This window comes from Arachis stenosperma, chromosome 4 (assembly GCF_014773155.1).
Source record: "Arachis stenosperma cultivar V10309 chromosome 4, arast.V10309.gnm1.PFL2, whole genome shotgun sequence".
NCBI lineage: Eukaryota > Viridiplantae > Streptophyta > Magnoliopsida > Fabales > Fabaceae > Arachis > Arachis stenosperma.
Window position 1 is genome coordinate 4,227,825 of NC_080380.1, and position 20,565 is coordinate 4,248,389.

The 20,565-nt window shown below is 36.6% G+C and overlaps 1 protein-coding gene across 1 annotated transcript; it reads left to right on the plus strand.

Moving 5' to 3' along the window:
• Positions 1 to 1,045: 1,045 nt before the first annotated feature.
• On the plus strand, positions 1,046 to 20,214 carry LOC130973788 (chromatin structure-remodeling complex protein SYD-like). The gene is made up of 35 exons (XM_057898453.1): positions 1,046 to 1,114; positions 1,735 to 1,849; positions 1,956 to 2,017; positions 2,817 to 2,911; positions 3,000 to 3,581; positions 4,153 to 4,307; positions 4,873 to 5,033; positions 5,123 to 5,187; positions 5,276 to 5,983; positions 6,110 to 6,327; positions 6,487 to 6,584; positions 6,668 to 6,853; positions 7,016 to 7,196; positions 7,300 to 7,494; positions 7,586 to 7,629; positions 7,833 to 7,889; positions 8,221 to 8,317; positions 8,755 to 8,927; positions 9,014 to 9,227; positions 9,361 to 9,486; positions 9,587 to 9,676; positions 10,321 to 10,437; positions 10,544 to 10,624; positions 11,066 to 11,173; positions 11,538 to 11,707; positions 12,075 to 12,153; positions 12,241 to 12,315; positions 13,168 to 13,265; positions 13,346 to 13,453; positions 14,088 to 14,145; positions 14,257 to 14,484; positions 14,815 to 16,039; positions 16,138 to 18,539; positions 18,615 to 18,692; positions 18,776 to 20,214. Exons 2-35 carry the CDS (start codon positions 1,745 to 1,747, stop codon positions 19,940 to 19,942), a joined length of 9,606 nt encoding a protein of 3,201 aa, XP_057754436.1. The 5' UTR covers positions 1,046 to 1,114; positions 1,735 to 1,744; the 3' UTR covers positions 19,943 to 20,214.
• Positions 20,215 to 20,565: the final 351 nt, after the last annotated feature.

The following is a 20,565-nucleotide window of genomic DNA, read 5'->3' on the forward strand; positions in this document are numbered from 1 at the left end:
TAATATAAAAAGTAATACTTCTTAGAAGATGTAAGAGTAACAGAAAAAAAAGGAAGAATAATAAGAAAAAAATACAGTATTAAATGAGAGATTTACATATTTTTATAACGAAATGTCAATATCAAAATTAAGAAATTTTTATATTATTATTTAAGAAATTTTAGTGCTATTTTTTTTTTCATTCGTATTCTTCTTTTTTATCTTCTCTTTCTTATTTAATTTTTTCATAATTTTTTTATGTTACTCTTTTAAGAGGAATAAAAAAATATCAAATTAAAAAAATTAACAACAGTAATAATATATGAGGAAGAGAAGAAAAAGAAAAAATAAAAATAAAACACAACAACACACATTACCAATAGAAGAAGAAGGAGGCAAAAACATCGAGCGAAAAAAGAAAAAAGAAAAAAAGAAGTAGTACATGATTTTATATCCATATTATGTGAATGTGTTTTATTGAACTTGAATCAATTTAATTAAATTTATCTGTCAAAAAGACTTAGATGCATAACAAAACTAAAAAGATTAAACTTAAAGTTCAATACCACCTTAGGTACATAACATAAAGAGAATCAGGTGTCGACATCTATCACCTGTACCAAAAGTAGGGGCAAATAATAAGTTGTTAAGATATTAACTTAGAATTTGTTCTTAAAATAAAAAATATTATTTATTTATTAAAATCAGGCTAAAATTAGTAATTATGTATTTATATAAATACATGTATAGTTTAATTTATTTTTAATAAATATTTTGTATTCTAATATATTTATATATATTTTTAGTGTATATTTTATGGTTGTGGCTGATTTTGCCGAACACATGGTTCTAAAATGAATTATATATTTGTTTATTTTTATATTTTTGGTAAGAATTCTAAGGGTTTTTTTTAATTAAGAATGGATTGGGCCCAGTTTCACCCAAAACCAAGATGTAGGATCCAAAAAAATTCCCGCAAGTATTGACCCAAAAAAAGAAAAGCCCAAAAGGAAAGCACCGTAAGCACGTGCGACGGTGTAGAACCGCGTTTGAGGGGTTTCGTTCTTTCATTGCTCAGTGCAAAGAACGGAAAGGGAGCGTTTGGAGTACACTCTTCTTCTCCTTCTCCGATCAGGTATTTCAAACAATTCCTATCAAATTAAATCTAACATTATAAAACATAGTCTTTGTTTTGTTTTCCAGAATTTTGTTCCGGATTGATTTTTCATCTCAATTTCAGGTTTCAGCTTCTTCAGCTGGCATTCTCGTTATCTCTATTCTATTATGCTTGTTCCCTGTAGAAAGTTAGGATTCCCAGTTAGATTTGTGGGTCAAAGTATTAATTTAGTTGTTAGTGTGTTTCTCACAAACACTGGATTTCTATTTGTGGGGTTTTATTTTCAATTTTTTTAAGTCGTGGAATAACTAAGAAAACAGGCTTAATATATTTGATGGTAGGTTGGTGGATTAACAATTAGTTTTGCAATGTTTATGATTCGGTACATGGGGGAAGGAAAAAAAGTTGGAGTGTAGGGTATTAGTTACTTAAATGCCTCGTGATGTTGTTGTTTGGTGAATATATTCCTTGACACCGTGATATAGCTTATTAGTTTCTGATTGTGATCTTATTGGTTATGCCACTACTGTAAATTGGTCCAGATAATATCTTAATTTGCACTTAGACTGTTTAAAACGTTTTAGTGATTTTGAGTTTATCCTGGTATGATAACATTAGCTTTTTCTTGTATGCTTCAGGATAAATGAGATGGCCTCGTCGCAAAATGTTGAGTTGGAGGCAGCTAAGTTTCTGCACAAACTCATCCAAGATTCTAAAGATGAGCCAGCTAAGTTGGCTACTAAACTCTGCGTGGTGTGTGACATTTTCTTATGAACGGACTTTTTTAATTAGTCCTCGTCACTCCTTAGTTCTTGGTACGGATTTAGTATGCTTGTAAGTAACTTGGTATCTGTTTCAGATACTACAACACATGAAATCAAGTGGGAAGGAACATTCAATGCCATATCAAGTGATATCAAGGTAGAATACCTGCAATATATAGTGCTCAAATAAATGTATACATAGATATCCATAGTCAGTTATTGAGCCCCTTTCTGCTTGAGGTTGATTTTGACAATCATGATGTGTGCCTTGTGGGAGTAAGAGTAAGCTGTGGCATAAGAATATATGGTTTCACATGTACTCCTTCACTTATGGTAATTAAGATATTAACTAGCACTAGCATTCCTGTGATGGTAATAAAGTAACAGGAAGATCATATTTATTTAATTATTTGTGGAAGTGGATGGAACTTGGAAAGATGATAAGCATTTGTTGCGTTTTGGTGCCACTTTCTGAGCAGCATGGCGGGGCCTGTTTATGTGCTTTTAGTGAATGGGTTTGAGACATATACTCATATGCACCATGCTGAAGTAGCTGAGGGTATAACAACCCGAGTATTTCTAACAACTTAATTTGTTTATGATTTTAGTTCGTGACAGTGTTATAGACTCATCCTTACTCTTCTCACTCCTTCTATTATGTTCAATTTACAAGGGGATTATCATGCTTTTTGTGTAAGGTTTATCCATATAGGTGTTGGTTGCTGATTTGTTATTTTTTTGTTTGGATTCCTTAACTTCGTTTATACTGTTATCTTGCCTTGTCGTCTAATAAAAATTTGTTTTCTTTTAAAAAATCTTGAAGTTCAAGTCCCATCACTGGTAATTGATGATTATAAGGAGGGTTTTACCTTTTCATACATAGCATTGGAATAAACTTCACCAGTCCTTCACTTAATGCAAATTGGCTTCATTTCCAACTTAACTTGTCATTGTAGGGCAATGGAGACTGTCATCAATCAGCATAATCTTGATATTGAAGCATTGAAGTCTTCACGTCCTCCTTCTTCTGGTGCTGGCAGTTCTCAAAGAGGTAGTTTTTGTATATTTTCATGTTGCAGGAAAAAAGTTCATAATAATTTCCCTATAAGTTTTGATGTTATCGATTGTAACTTGTGCAGGAACTTCACAGGCAGTGGGTGTTGCTACGGATTCAAGAGCGGGGTTGCCTGAAAATGTGATGCCCAAAATAGATTCCTTTGCTTCTGGCCGGCCACCATTTTCCCCAAGTATTGGAGCACCTGATCATTATCAAGGATCTGCGGCTCAGAGGAGCGGTCAGTCTTTTGATCATGGAAGTCCGTCTAGTTTAGATTCTAGGTCTGCTAATTCACAATCACGGGATAGACGAGATACTACTAATTTGGACAAACAGGTGAATCAAAAGGATGGTAGAAAAGCTACCTCAAAGAGGAAGAGGGGGGATACATTGTCACCTGCAGAACCACACGTTGACATTCCTTCTCATCTTGATCAGCGAAATACTGCTAATACGAGGAAGGGTAAAATGACCAAGGCTGAATCATCAGATGGTCTTCCAGTTAGAAGTGGAGAGCTGACTAACTTTAACAGGGTTCCAAGTAGTAGTCAAATGCAAAGGGCCAACCAAGAAGGCCCAACAAAGATTGGCAATCAAGTGCCATGTGCTTCGAATTCTAAATATCCAGAAGATACAGAGGTTTCCTCTGCTCATATTGCTTCTGGTAAACTTCAAGGTGGTTCTCATTATGTATACATGATTTAAATATCTTTGACTCAGAAAAAATATGTATTAGCTTTTCAAACATCTCAGATTCCCTTGTTTTATTTGTCTTGTTCCTGATGACGTGATAGATGAAATTCCAACTTATCTGTAAATGCTCCCCTTCCCAGGTTCAAGAAATGGATTCATAAATTGTGCTAGGGTCATCGTGTATATTATGAACCTCTGTTTTTGGGTTTGAGATCTGCAAACAATTTGAATTATTTATGCATAAAATAGCAGTGACAACTCCAGAAGTTAGTGGAAAACAATGAAGAAAGATTGATGAGTGTATGCATAAATATAAACTATGGGAATCCAAGAATTTAATAGAATACACTTTTTTCATTTTTTTTTATTTCACTTCTGTGATGATGACAGTTGAGCTTTCTATGTTTCTGGGATACATCTTTTCTATTTTTTTTTTAAATGTTCTTGCAAATGCCAAATTACTGTTGGAAAATGAGTTAGGAAAATATATGTTTTTACATGTTTGGTATAATAATTACATTATCAATTTTGCTAAATTTCAGGTGCTCATCCTATGGTTCATGGAGGGATGGGGGTTGCCACTAGTGCATACCCAATGACTGAATCAGTTCTCTCGAGTTCAATGCGGCATGGTGGGATGCTTGGGCATTATAGTGGAAGTTCTACTCCTTCAGCTGATGAACCTAAAATAGGCCTGGTATTTGTCGTATACTTGTATATAATGCTGGAGCTCAGGATTTCTTATTTATATGATGGGTGAAGTATGCCCTTTTTGCTCCAATTTTTCTGATCAATACATGTGTATTGCCTGTTCAATCTCAACTATCACGCCAGATTTTTGGAATTGATGTTTCAACTGAGGAATCTCTATTATTACTGTTTATTTACCGGACATGGTGCCATTTTGTCGTTTTGAAACTTGGAGGAGGAAAAATAAAATAATAAATAAAAATTATAGTGGCTTTAATAATTGCAATAGAGATGAACAATTAAATGTGTCCTTAGTTTCTCGTGATTGCCTGACATTAATTTTTTTGTTCATAATGACTTTAAGCTTTTCTCTTTCCATTTTATTTTTATTTTTACTAGTTACTATAATTTCTATAATCATATGACTTTAGTTGACAGTATACGGGGATGTCCATTATTCTAAATTAAAACTTAAATTACTTGCTATTTATATAAGTCAAGTTTTTGCTTTTTTTTTTTTCTGAGGGTGTATGAGTCAAGTTGATTGCTTTACCAGATAATTTTATTGACAGACTGACAGGCATAGTAGTAACTCAGAAATAACTATGCTTAGACAAGGGGTTCCTCCCAGAGATATGGCAAGATCCACGATTGGTAGATCATCTGGTGTGCCTTTCAAAGAACAACAGTTGAAACAGCTCCGAGCTCAGTGCCTTGTTTTTCTAGCATTTAGGTAAAAACGTAACTTTGCTACCACTGTTTAAATATGAAAAGATCGAACCAAGTTTCATTATATTTTCATATATTGTTTTGAATGTGCAGAAATGGTTTAGCACCAAAGCAACTACATCTTGAAATTGCTCTTGGAACCGCTTTTTCTAGAGAAGGTGACTGGTGTTTATTTAATTGTTAAATAATAAATTATTCTCGTCACCTAACTGGTAACTGATGGGAAGATATATGATTGAAATTCAGGAAAGGATCATACTGACCACAAAGGAAAGTCACAATCTTCTGTTGAATTGGGTACCTCGTCAGGGGCCATGATGCCTTTTGGAGGTCTGAACAATATGAGACAACCTGATAATAATAACTCTTCAGGGTCCCCTTCTGCTGGAAAATCTCTGGAAGCTACGTCATTCTGCAAGGGAACTGAGAGTGCAATAATAACTGGGGACAAAGGTATTCTTTCTGAAGAAAGGAAACATCTCCTAGCTGTCAAAAAAGTAGAGCATGAAAAGCAAATTCAAGAAAGAGCTGGTGCACAAGCTTCGTCAACTACTTCTTTTCAGCAGCAAGATTCCTCTAGTACAAAGGGTGATGTTGACAGTGGTAATCTTCAGGTTGGACTGTCCAACCGACCTTCCTCTGTCATTGGGCTGAATAAGCAGATGAATCCTGAGATAAATGGCTTTACTGGATTTGCTAGTTCTGATGAGGCTTCAGAAGGACCCTCGCAAGTCTCTTCTCTTCAGCATGAGTTGCCAATAGAAAGAAGAGATAATGTTGTTAATCAGTTTCAAAATATGGTTAACAGTGGTGGTTCTCGAAACCATCATTCTGTTAACCACTTGACATATGCTTTGAAAGAGCACTGGAAACCTGTTCCAGGGACTGGCATTGATCCCCAGGGAGCAAGCTTGATGAAGGATGCAGATTTATTAGCGAAAAATGTTTCTTCAGGTAAGACCCTTAGTTTTAAAACCATGGGATTGAAATCAGTTTCTTTGATGAACATCCTATTGATTTCCGAATTATTCCTGTCCCAATAATTTACACCTTTCTGACATCAAGTGAAAGTAATTGCAGATGGGTTCAAAACAGTTCCTGTTAATGATGCATCAAGACATGATGCCACTTTTTCTACAGACATAGAAGGGAATGGGAGGTTACCTCCTCCAAAATATACAATGTCAGGAAGGTGGATTATGGATCAGCAGAAAAAGAGGCTTCTAGTTCAGCAAAACTGGGTACAAAAACAACAAAAAACAAAGCAAATAATGACCACATGTTTCCTCAAGCTAAAGGTTTGTTTTTAACCGGCTTCCTACTAATTTAGTGTTGAACATGTTATTCTTGTACATATGATCTGATTCATTTGTGCACCCTAGAAAATCGGCATTCAATTGGTTCCAAATTAATATTGGATAGATCTTATAGCCTGCGGTACATTAATTGTATTGCAGGAAAATGTGAGCTCATCTGAGGATATATCTGCTAAAACAAAAAGCGTCATAGAGTTGAAGAAACTTCAATTATTAGACCTCCAACGCCGTCTCCGCAGGTACTTGGTGTTCTTAAATGAGTGTTTAAGTTTTCTTTGATGATTGATAAGTGTGACAATATCCTTTTTTCTTTTGTTTGCAGTGATTTTCTGAATGATTTTTTCAAACCAATTACAACTGAGATGGAACAGTTGAAATCGGTTAAGAAGCATAGGCATGGTAGAAGGGTCAAACAACTAGAAAGGTATGAGCATAAAATGAGGGAAGAGCGTCAAAAAAGAATCCGTGAAAGACAGAAGGAGTTTTTCAGTGAGATAGAAGTCCACAAGTATGTACCTTTTTCTTTTTTCTGATTTCTTTTATTTGGTGAAGAAATATAGCTATATAGCTTTTTCTTTTTTTAAATTTTTATTTTTAGTTTTTATGTTGACTATAGAAATATTACTTTTTATATCGTTTCCTTAACTCAATACTTGTTTTATTAATTTAGGGAAAAGCTTGATGATGTGTTCAAAATCAAGAGGGAACGGTGGAAGGGTGTCAATAGATATGTGAAAGAGTACCATAAAAGAAAAGAGCGCATTCATCGTGAGAAGATTGATAGGATCCAGCGGGAGAAGATTAATTTGTTGAAAATAAACGATGTGGAAGGTTATCTACGGATGGTTCAGGTAGGTTGCTGTACTTAATATATGTTAATGGTTTCTAGACTTGCATAGAAGTGCCAATGCTCAATAGCTTTTTCTCAATCATCAACCTCAATTATTTCATTAGGATGCGAAATCTGATCGTGTGAAGCAACTTCTTAAAGAGACCGAGAAGTATCTCCAAAAACTTGGTTCCAAGCTACAAGAAGCAAAGACTGCAGCAGGTCGCTTTGAACATGATATTGATGAGGCACAATGTGGCAGTTTTCTTGATAAGAGTGAATCTACTCTTGAAAATGAGGATGAAGGTGATCAGGCCAAGGCAAGTTTCCTTTCCGAAATTGCACATCTCTTTTTTAAGTTTGGGTATTAATAATTATATTGCTTATTTCTTCCAAAATTCTGTTCTACAGCATTATCTGGAAAGCAATGAGAAATATTATATGATGGCACACAGGTATAGCTTTTGTACTTGCGGTTTTCTTATCAGGGTTTAATAGTTTTTGAGTTTGGTTTATTTATATTCCATTACAAAAATTTAAAAAGAATCTCTTTCTCAATGGATTTGTATTTTGTGTCCAATAATTTTTGCTCTTTTTTGGATTTCCTACTCTGTTGAGTAATTCTTTTGCTCCATTCTAAGTAATTTTCTTGCTGCAGTGTAAAGGAGAGCATTGCAGAGCAGCCATCTTGTTTGAAGGGCGGAAAATTGAGGGAGTATGTTACATTTACATTTGGTTTAATTGGTTTATATTTGGATTTTGTGAGGATCAAAGCATGATTGTCCCTAGTTCTTCTTTCAGGGAGGTTTTCTTTGGTTCTTTTGCATGTTATTTTTTCCTTCAAGGTTGTGTTTTGATAGGGGGTAAAATGAAGGGGTAAAATTTCCTGGATGATCTTGATATGTAACATTACCCATGGAGTTCATCCACGAAAAGGTTACCCTAGATATACCCCTAAGTAAATTCACCAAAAATTTTGTTAACTATTGTTGTTTTAGCATGGAGTTTGGCTTTATATTTATTTGTTTTTCAATTTTCGTCATTAGGTATCAAATGAATGGCCTGAGGTGGCTTGTTTCCTTATATAACAACCACTTGAATGGCATCCTTGCTGATGAAATGGGACTGGGTAAAACTGTTCAGGTAAAAATTTATTTTCTTCTAATTTTAAAGTTTTTGTTGTGTTAATGAGTCATTTGGCACATCACATATTTATGAGAATAAGACAGAAAGCTTTTGTATGATCTATGGTCATGTGAGAAGGAGGTTCCATCGAGGAAAATTGACAAAATGTTAGATTGTCCAGTTAGGGGAGTAGAAAAGACACCATTAGCAGAAACCAGTGAAGTTGGGACTCTAAATTGGTCTTACCAAAAGTTAACTAATGGAATAAATATTGGTTATATCTGTTTTAACATGTCTTGTTCTGTCTGTATAATTGGTCTTCTGTGGGTTTCATGAATATGTTCAAAGGGAACATATGCAAGCTAAACATTTTGATTAAAAAGAGGATCCAAAGAGCTTGTGTATTAATAAAATCTTAATGCTCGTTTTTCTCTGTGCTGTTTTTTTATTGGAAGGTTATTTCTCTAATTTGCTACCTGATGGAAAGTAAAAATGATAGGGGGCCATTTCTTGTGGTTGTGCCCTCTTCTGTTCTACCTGGTTGGGATTCAGAAATCAACTTTTGGGCTCCTGATGTACATAAAATTGTCTATGCTGGACCACCTGAGGAGCGACGTCGGTTATTCAAGTAATGGCGCTTTCAAAAATTGATATGCAACTCAATGTTTTGTTACGATACCTTGTATGATTCTTATCACTTGTTCTGTGATTTAGGGACAGGATTGTTCACCAGAAATTCAATGTCCTCCTGACAACATATGAATATCTAATGAACAAGCATGACAGACCAAAGCTTAGCAAAATACACTGGCATTATATAATAATTGATGAGGGCCACCGCATAAAAAATGCTTCTTGCAAGTTGAATGCTGACTTAAAACACTATCAGAGCTCTCATAGATTGTTGTTAACTGGAACTCCATTGCAGGTTCACTACTATTTTAACTTCTATTGCAGCTTACTTTGTATTTTGCCTGTATATATTTAATTTATTTAAAAATGGTTTTAAGACATATAGGTGATACTATTATTTAGTGCTGGTTTATTTATATTTTCTGCAGAACAATCTTGAGGAACTATGGGCGCTACTTAACTTCTTGTTACCTAACATATTTAATTCATCTGAGGATTTTTCTCAGTGGTTTAATAAGCCATTTGAGAGTGCTGGAGATAACTCGCCAGATGAAGTAAGCTATGGATAATGTTTTAATCTATTGATATTTGAAGTCTTCATGGTTAACTGTCAACCTCATTATTCTGTTTGTCTGATTTCAAACTTATAACAAGGCCTTACTATCCGAGGAGGAGAACCTCTTGATCATCAATCGTCTGCACCAAGTTCTGAGACCATTCGTACTTCGGAGGCTTAAACACAAGGTTCCTTAATAAGTCCAACTGCCTAGGATTACTATGCTACTGCTTCTAAGTTTTGTTTTTCTGCATACTATGATCTTGTTCTATTCCTTTAAAAAAAATTATAAAAAAAATAAAAAAACAAAATGAAGGAAAAATTATGTGGCTTCTTATTTTTGTTATGGTTCATATACTCATTAAATTCATTCTAATTGCTTCTATGAAATAAAATTATGAAGATTTGTGTGTTCATCTTTTAGCTACTTATATATTCAGTTATTCATCTTTCTTTACTAGTTTCTGGTTGGTGTCTAGTTGTCATTATATATTCTCCTTCATGAGAATCCAAGAAGTTAGAATTTGAGAGCACCATAGCTTTTCACTGGTTGAGGACATATGCAGGGAATAAGAATTATATTCTATTCTTACATTGTGACATAGGCACCAAGATAAAACCAAGTTCCTAAAGAGTTGTCTAGTGTTTTTATAACTGTACAATATGATATTTAATAGAATCAGTTTAGGATTTCAGTATTGTTAGCTCTGAGAATTGGGATGTTTCTTTGCGGCATTGCCTCCTTCAATGAAATCTTGTCTCTTAAAGTATGCTAGCTTTTGCAGTCATTGAAATCAAGTTCTAATGGTCTTGCCTTTTGAATTTACTGTAGGTTGAAAATGAACTTCCTGAAAAGATTGAAAGACTCGTAAGATGTGAGGCATCTGCATATCAAAAACTTTTGATGAAGAGAGTGGAAGAAAATCTTGGCTCTATTGGCACAACAAAGGTTTTATTTTCTTGTACTTTCTGTTCCTTCCTCTCATTCTTTCGGTCTCTGTGTGTGTTTAAATGAAATTTTCTTGGGTGATCTAATTGGAGCACTCAATTGTTAGGGACGGTCGGTACACAACTCTGTCATGGAGCTTCGTAATATCTGCAATCATCCATATCTCAGCCAGCTTCATGCAGAGGAGGTATATTCTTAATTTCTCAGAGAGGAGTTTATGTCTTTTGAATTATGATTTCAACCACAATTTGCTTAGATTTTACGAGCTAAAGAAAATACAAACATTATACTTACATTTTCCTTGTGAGATATAAAGACCGAGGAATACATTGGATTCCACCAATCACCTACCTTCCATATCATTTTCTGAACAATTTTATGGATAAACCGGACAACTAAGAAAGCAAGATCACAAAGTTTTAAAAAAAGAAAATAAAAACATTTTTATCAGCAAGATTTGTCTATATTCTATAATTTCTGACTCTTTATCATGCAGCCAGAAATGTAAGTAATTAAACACTGTTGGTAGGCTATAGCTTATTCTTTTAAATAGTCTTATTTATTTATTTATTTTTAATTCCATATGTTTACTTCTCTGTATGCTACAATTTGACTTTGCTTTTTTTAGGTGGATAACTTTATACCTAGGCATTATCTGCCCCCAATTATTAGACTTTGTGGGAAGCTTGAGATGTTGGACCGTATTTTACCTAAATTGAAGGCAGCAGATCATCGGGTATGGTATCCTTTATAACTGTTTCTGAAGCACTGTGTTTTAACTCCCTTCACTTGCACTATTGTTGTAAGTGGCCATGGGTTTGGAGAATGATGCTTGGTCAAAGTACCAAACTTCCCTTCCTTTGTTATTTTTTTAAAATTTTAATTTTAATTTTAATTTTAATTTTAATTTTTTTGATATTCTGCTTGGATTCTTTTTGGCTGTTAGCTTCTTTGGATACTGAATTTGACATTTCCTTATTTGTTTCTCTCGAGCATTGGAACCGAACTATATTTTACTTATCTAGTATTTGGTCTTAGTACATCGTTTTTAAAAGTAAAATTTAACTCTAAATATTTGGTGTCAAATAATGCTGTTACAGGTTCTTTTCTTCTCAACAATGACTAGGCTTCTTGATGTTATGGAGGAATACTTAACTCTTAAACAGCATCGGTACCTTCGGTTGGATGGACATACCTCGGGAGGTGATCGTGGGGCCCTAATAGACCTGTTTAACCAACCTGCTTCTCCATATTTTATATTTTTGCTCAGGTAATTCCAATATTTACTTGAGCATTATGTCTGAATGCGAAATAGTTTGATGATTGGATTGGAGGTGAGAAAGGGAATTTTTTTGTATTCCAAAGGATATTTCCACTTATTCCTTTCTTGCTTCTCTTTTTACCCTAATTTGGCAAATAAGGATACTCTGTTTAATGGTAAGAAATTGTTAGGCCATTGTATTCACGTTTTTTACCCTAATTTGGCAAATGAGGATAGTCAGTTAACGAGATTTCTTTCATGATTTCATGATATAACCCTTAGGTCATAACAAGGTAGGTTCTATTTTCTTTTCAGAATGAGATTTATCGTTTTATATTACCTTCAAATTTGCTGATTTTTATCTGTTGGTATTTAGCATTCGAGCTGGTGGCGTTGGAGTGAATCTTCAAGCTGCTGACACAGTGATTATATTTGACACTGACTGGAATCCACAGGCAATTATATTTCTTATGAGTTTCGTTGTGAAGTTGTTTGCTTTGTGCTGATTATTTATGATTGTTTTGGTTGTGGTATATGTTCAGGTTGACCTGCAAGCACAAGCAAGGGCTCATAGAATTGGTCAGAAGAAGGATGTTTTAGTACTTCGATTTGAAACAGTTAGTACTTTTTTATCTCTTTTACTGATGGGTGGATAAAATTGTATATATTTGATTTTGAGAAACTCAAATATCAAACATGTTGACGAGATTGGAAAGCTTTGATAAGTTTATAGCTTTTTCTCTTGCTTCTCGTCCTGTTTATTTGTATCATCCTCCCCTTCTCAATAATACTGTTTTAGTTTATTCCAAAAAAAGATCTGATTTGAATAGCAATATTTTTTCCTGATTCACAATAATATTTCCTCCTTGCTGTTAGTAATAGGATGTCATTCTTTTGTGGTTATGGTTTTCTTTTTTGGGGGTGGATAGTTGGGTAGTTGTTTATCTTGCGAGCTAGCGTTGACTCTACTGTTAGTATGTCTACCAACAAGAATATTTTAAATAATATCAGAGTTGGAAGTCATGGTTATAATTCCATTTGAAACCGATTTTGTTGTCTGTTTCTTTGGAGTTTATTCTATTTGGCTTTGAAAAAGAAGAAATTTATAAGATAAGCAAGGGAAAGATGCAGACAAGACTGCTGGATAAAAGATGGAGTTTAGTTTTTACCCTGACAATTATGGGTATCTGGATTTTTAGTGAGATTTATGACTGGGAAGTAAGCATACCTTCTGTACAAGGCTAACCTTGGATCACTGGAATCTTTATCTGCATATTGTTTGCTGCATCTTGATACCATAAAATCCAAGATACACTTCTAATCTTAAGCATTGTTTGGATGAACTTATCATTTAATTGTCTCTGATGCTAATAAGGCCACGTTTGTGCCAATGTGGAAACGATACTTTAAATATTGTGCCAAATTGTCATGTTTACCAAAGTATCTAATTCCGCATTTGGTGTAAAAAGGTTCAAACTGTTGAAGAACAAGTCAGAGCTTCTGCTGAGCACAAACTGGGAGTTGCTAATCAGAGCATTACTGCTGGGTTTTTTGACAATAATACAAGGTTGACCTCATACATTTGATCTTTAGTTCATCACAGAATTTGAATCAGCTCTGAAGTTTTATTTTGCCTATGTATTACAGTGCTGAGGACCGAAGAGAATACTTGGAATCCCTCCTGCGTGAGTGTAAGAAAGAGGAAGCGGCACCTGTATTGGATGATGATGCTTTAAATGATCTCTTAGCACGCAGGTACTTGGTTTCTTGAAAATTACGCCATTTTCTGTCTCTGAATGATATTTCTTGATTCATCGGATAATAAATTGGGTTTAGGATTTACTCTTTCTAGGTTGTACTATAACTTGATTTGCTGATTGGGAATGATTAGAAGTCTTGGCAATATGTGTTTGCCTCATGTCAATGACCAACTCTCCTAAAATCTTATTCTTGGCAATATTGCGTTAGTGTACATGTACTTATATTTTTTGGCTGGTGACTATTCTTATCCAACATAACTTTTTATGCTGTTAATAAGTTATGCTTCCTGATTTATGGTTGTCATTCCAGCATTCTACTCTCTCCTCTGTTTGCTGATTTAAATGTATTGTCTAAATGCAAGATTTGTTGCACTATGTTATTTTAGGATCTTTTAGCATGACCCAAGAACTGTTCTTTTATGATTGCATCTCAAGCCCGGTTATATGCCATGCTCATTCATATTGGCAGTTTTGCACTATAATAGCTTTATTGTTTAGTTAATCAATACTTCATCTATTCTCTTCTTTGTTCCTCTTGTGTACACCCTAACCATGTCAAAAAGGGAAACTAAGAGGAAAGAAACTTGAGGGATTTGCTTATTAATTTATTTTAAAATTCTTGTTGGCAGTGAAGCAGAGATAGATGTGTTTGAGGCTGTTGACCAAAAAAGGCGCGAAGATGAGATGGTATGCTACTGTCTATTTTATTGAGATTTTTTCATTTGCATAATTATTGCTTATACTTTTTGTGTGACAAAGAATCTTGATTTCCATGTGGGGGTAAAAAAATCTTTGCAGGCTACATGGAAGAAGTTGGTATCTGGGCCAGCAACTGATGGTTCTGAGCCTATTCCTCCACTTCCTTCACGTCTAGTTACAGATGAAGACTTGAAACAATTATATGAAGCGATGAAGATATCCGATGTGCCCAAGGATGAAGTAGCATCTAACGGAGTCAAGAGGAAGAGTGGAACTCTTGGGGGCCTTGATTCTCAACATTATGGAAGGGGAAAACGTGCAAGAGAGGTTTCTCTATATATTCAATTGGTCAATTTAATTTTTCTGAGTCATAAATGTGCTGTGTTCACCTTTTGCTCTTAACCTTTTATTGCATAAACCTGACCTACATCGCTATACCCACATGCATATCCCCTTCGGGGATTCTAGTTGACACATGGTGTAGAAAATTTCATTCCCTGGCCACCTGTAGGAATATGTTTAATAAGCTCCCAAAAAAGAGAAGGAAAATGAAGTTGAAGATGTAGATTTATATCCTAGTGTTGTGTGTTATCCTTGTAGTGAATATCAGTTACCACATTCTAACTTCTTATTGCCTTTTCCATATGCTTTTCACAGGTGCGTTCCTATGAAGAACAATGGACAGAGGAGGAGTTTGATAAGATGTGTCAAGCTGAATCTCCTGGATCACCGAAAGTAATGGAAGAAGTGACAGAGTCAAATTGCAAAACAAATGCTTCTAGCTCTGCTGCAACCGCTTCTGTCACGGAGACTGCAGTGGTGCCTCCGGTGGCCCCTGCAACATCATCTCTTGGGAGTTTGCCTCTGCATAAAGTCAAAGATATAACACCACCTGTTAAACGTGGACGTGGCAGGCCAAGAAGGAAAACCTCAGATAAGTCACCTGTTACTGAAGTCCCTCTGGGTACTTCTGGAACTGTTGAAGTGGACATGCAGGTAAAGAAAGGAACTTTGCTTGGTCAAGTAGTATCGTCAGCTCCCGAATCTATTGCTCATTCTTCTGAAGTTGGTGGTGTGAGTGGACCTGCGCAGCAGTCTGATACTGGTATTTCTCCTAATCTGACTACTCCACCCAACTCTCAAGCAGAGGGTACTACTGTTTCTGTGCCAATACAAACAAGAGGACAAGGCCGGAAATATCAAGGTGGAGGGGAAGCAACTAGACGTAGAGGGAAGAAGCAGGTTCTGGTGCCGCCTCCTGTACCTGGGGTTTCTATTGGTCCTGATTTAAAGATGAATGAGCAGTTGGAACACAAACCCCTGAATCCATCTGCTGGTGAAGCTATGTCCCAAGGTGATACTGTTTCCTCCAGTGCTACGGTACAACATTCATGTAGAGAACAGGGTTCTGTGACTTTTAGCAGCGTAGGTAATAATAAATCTGGTGTTGGGATTGCTCTGAGTTCTCAGCAGCCCCTTCCTTTGTCCTCTGTTACTCCTTTGCCGCAAACTGTTCCTACTTATCCTTCTGTACCTATACAAAATAATGGGCAACATCAGAAGCCTCAAAATGGATCAGGAGCTCCCCGAAGTAGGGGAAAGAAAAAAGCAATGTTATTGCCTATTCCAAACGTTTCAGGTAGTCAGAATTTGCACCTTACTTCCAATCTACAAGGCTCATCTGGCAATGTATTACATGATAAAGCCACTGAGTTGAAAAGCTTGCAAGATAGCCTTGTTCAGGAATCACACAGTGTTGTCCAAGATCATGCATTACATAGCATTGGTGATAAGGATTTAAAATCAACTGAGGTATCTGGTGATATAGCCAATAAGGCATTGGTTGAATCAACAACTGAAGATAATACCAAAAGATCTCCTGGTGGGTATATTTTGAATGTCAACATTTTAATATTAACATTTTAACCTTCATACAGAAAAAGGCTTAGGATGTGATCTAAAGATTTTACACTTTTGCAGGGTTGGAAATAGAGAAGGTTCAGAATTCTGATATGCATGATTCTGCTTCCAACAATTTATCCAAGACTGCTGTTCTGGAGAACTTGAGGAACAAAAGTTTCTGTGGCTCAACACTACCTGTTACAGAGGTTACAAGGGACCAACAATTGGAGGCCAAAACTCATCATTCTGATGAAGCTTCAAAAGCTGATACTTCTCCAGTCCATTCTACAAAAGAATCAAAAGGATGTTCTAATCAGGCTATAGAACCTATGGCTGCTCAAGCAGTTCCCAATGCATCAGACAATGTTTATCCTTCCATATCAGCCTCTGAATCCATTCAGCCATGCCCACCTGAATCCATGTCAGTTAAAAGGCAAGGCCGTAAAACTCAAAATAGAGTGGAGCCACCCCGGCGTAGGGGGAGAAAATCATCTTCAGCATCTCCTGTTGTTTCTGATTCCCTTGCTAACCAGGATCCTAATTTAAATAATGATTTTCAGAAGTCATCAGTAGAGTCATCGGCAGGTAAAGTCGCTACAGATGTCGCTCAAGCTCAAGCATTTCAGATCCTTTTGCCCACTGGAGGTGCTGCTCATGATTTAAACACAAAAGAGGGAGCTGCCAATTCTTCTCTAAACAAGCAGCACAAAGTTGCGCCAGCAAGGGTTGATAGTGATCCAGTATCCTCAGATAAGATTTCTAATTTTAGCCGAATGCAAAATGTCAATGATGTTGCTAGGGTTATGAAAGAAGTTTTCTCTGGAACTTGCTTACCAAAGCTTAAAGCAGCAGATTCTGCTGCTGTCGAACTTGCAAAAACTAATATTACAGTTGATTTCATGAATACCCAGTTGAATGCTGATAAAGCAGGTTATGATATAACCAATACGGAAGCAGCATGTCTAACTCCAGGCATTGCTGTGAACATACAAGAAAAACAGTCAGAGGGGGAATTCAATAATAAAAAATTGGAGGATAAAGCAAGTTCAGATATACCAACTACTGTGGCAGTGGATGTCTCCAATAACATGTGTTTGCAGGATAAAGCAGGTTCTAATATGTCAACTACTGGAGCAGGGGATGTGTCAAATATACAGTGTAAGGAGGATAAAGCAGATTTGGAACATGACAAGCAATCTGAAGAGACATCTAATATGCAGATTCTTGAGAGCAAAGAAAATTCGGAGATGCCAACTACTGGAGCAGTGAACAGAAATGAAAGACAACTAGAGGAAACATCCACTACTCTGTATCTTGAAGTTAAAGCAGCATCAGACAAGCCAACTACAGGAGCAGTGGATGCCTTCAATTTTCGGTGTTCAGAGAATAAAACTGATTCTGATATGTCTCCTACTGGAGCAGATTTTTTAATTTCAGACCTTCCTGTGAATATGCATGAAAAGCAATCTGTGGAAGCATTGAATATTCAGAATCTGGAGGATAAAACAAGTTTGGATATACTAACTACTGAAGCAGCCTTCCCAGACTTGGACCATATTCAACATTGTACTGAAACTTATTCTAATCAGAGTGAAGTGAAGAAGGCTCATGATGCAACTCCGCTTAGTTCTGCTGTAAGGACCGAGAGTCTGTCTGAATCATGTACAAAATCTTCACCTCTTGCTTCTTCTGGTGAAAATATGTCTGATCAACCACAAGTGATCCCATCCTGTCCTGTGGGAAATGATTCTCAAAATGCATTAGAACTTGTTATAGAACAAAATGCTTTATCACCTTCGGAAACGGAGGCCCCCAATGTTGCATTAAGTGGGAAGTATTCAGATTCTTTAAAACATGCTGAGTTGCATGAGAATCCATTAGTTAAGAGCTGTTCACAATCCCTCTCTGAGGGGGAAATGAACATGGGGAATTCCATATGTGAACAACCTGTCTCTGCTGTTGATAAATCTTCTAATATTGACCCAGTTCCCGAGGAAAATGTGATATCCCCAGCAGCTATTGACGATACCAATGTTGATTCTTCTGAGGCTTGCCCAATGGACATTGACACATCTGTGAGTAACCAAGTTACAATTGTGCAGGACAATGAGGTTGTGGCAAAGAGTTCTCCGCAGAATGTAGATACGTTCTTAGCAGATGAGGGGGGAAAAATCATAGATCAATCTCCTGATGAACCTGTTGATAGGTCAGTCTTACAACAAACATCAGGTTCAAAAGCTGTGGCCAATTCTTCAGTGGATGCTTCTCAGTCTGTCCTTGTGGAAGAGGGAACCATATCTGAAACTGCAATTTTGCCCTCGTCATCTTTTAGCATAGAGGATAACAAGGTGTCATCCAGAACCTGTGCAATTAGTAACTCTGAAACTCTGGAAGAGTCAATGGAGGAGGGTGCGACTGACCGCTCTGAATTCCTGCCCCCAGAGAAATGTGCAGAGGAGAGCTGTAGGAATGCCACTGAGGTAAGTCTTGTTGCACATACTAGCAAATCTAATAGATATATTATACCTTGAATTCAACAATTTTTTTTTCTGCAGGTTCCCTGTACAGTTCCGTTGCTGCTTCAGGAATCAACTGATTCTGAAGGTGACCACGGTGATCATTGCAAGTCACAGGTCAGTTCCTCCTCTGCACACTATCCAAATCTTGTGTTGGTCTTACATGTCTTAATTGCGTAACAACATTCTGTGTGTACCAGGATGGCGGGATACCTGAAAATCACGAAACTGGAATCCTTGCTGCTCCTAAAACATTTGAAGGGGGAAATGAGGTTGAGACCTTTTCTGATAAAGGTCCACAAGGATCCTCTGAAGCACAAGTTGAATCAAAAGGATTAGTTGATATGGAGAATCAGGCAGAAGCCATTCAGAACCGTGCTGCTGAGATGGATGTCCCATGTACATCTGTATCAGGGGACAAGGCGGGGGGTGAATCTAAAGAATTAGCTGATATGGAGAATCAGGCAGATGCCATTCGAAACCGTGCTGCGGAGATGGATGTCCCGTGTACGTCTGCATTAGGGGACAAGGCCGAGGGTGAATCTAAAGAATTAGCTGATATGGAGAATCAGGCAGAAGCCATTCAAAGCTGTGCTACCGAGATGGATGTCCCGTGTGTGTCTGCACCAGGGGACAAGGCCGAGGGTGAATCTAAAGGATTAGCTGATATGGAGAATCAGCCAGAAACCATTGAGAGCTGTGCTGCTGAGATGGAAGTGTCATGTTCCTTTGCATCAGGGGACAAGGCAGAGGGGGAGAATGTTTTAGTTGGCACCAAGCAAAAAATTCAGGTGTCAGGAGACACTGAAGCTGTTGCAGTTGATGAAACAGATGTTTCTAATGGCGTTCCAGCTGCGCCCGAAACAGCATCAGCCAATGGGGCTCCACTTCCATGTTCTTCACTGACAGTGGGTGAACCTATGGGGGAGCATGATACTAAAGGAACTGAAACTGGTGTCGCCAACCAGGATAATCAAGCCATACGGCAAAATGCTCTGAAAGATGCAGAAGAGTGCTCTTCTTCTGCGGCCGCTGAGATAATTGAAGAGAGCTTACCTCAGAAGGATGTCATTGAATCTGATGGGGTTCCACCTCCATGCTCTTCAGTTGCTGAGGGCGAACATGTAGAGAGTTTGTCAGATGAGGCTTTGGTTGATTCTGCTGTGAAGCTTGGTACTAAAGAATCTGAAACTTCCCAGGATAATCTAGTTTTGCAAGAAAAGGCATTGAACGAAATGGAGGAAACCCTTCCTTCAGCAACTGAGGATAGAGTTGCAGTGAGCTCACCTGAGAAGGATAATTTAACTGCTTGCTCAGAAGCACCCCAGGAATTGGAAGAGTGTGAAAATGTGCAAGGACCGGTCTGAGGAAGAACCTGGCCAGTTTCCGTGGCTGAAGAAGCCAAAAAAGACTGAAACTAATTGTTTGGCCATGGGGCAAGTCTATAAAAAAAAGAACCCATCCTTAAAAACGCCGTCCATATGTAACTTAATATGTCAGGTCAGCAGTCAGCTTTTGTTAATGCTGTGATTGCCGTGAATACCAAAAAAAAAAAAAAAGGCTGTGGTTGCCGTCATTAAGGGAAATAACAAAATAACAAAATGACTAACATGTCTAACTGAAAATTTTTTTAAGCACAGATTGGATTAAAAATCAATGGGGACAAATTTGAAAAATGAGTGATATTTTAGAGTGAATTTAACTATTTACCAAACAGGGGAAGGATGAGTGAAATGCACACACATGGGATAGGGTAGGGTAAAACAGAAAGAAAAATTGCACCAAGGGCTGTTAAGATAGTTCAACTTGATTTTTGGAGTTGCATAAATTGGACTATTTGATTTATTTTTGACAAAATTAAGAAAATGTATAATATTAAAATTTGACTTTTCAATTTTTATTTCTTATAAAATTAAATAATTTATCACATCGAAATTGGACATTCAGGATTTTTCGTTTTACAAAATTTAAAATATTTAAAATTACAAAA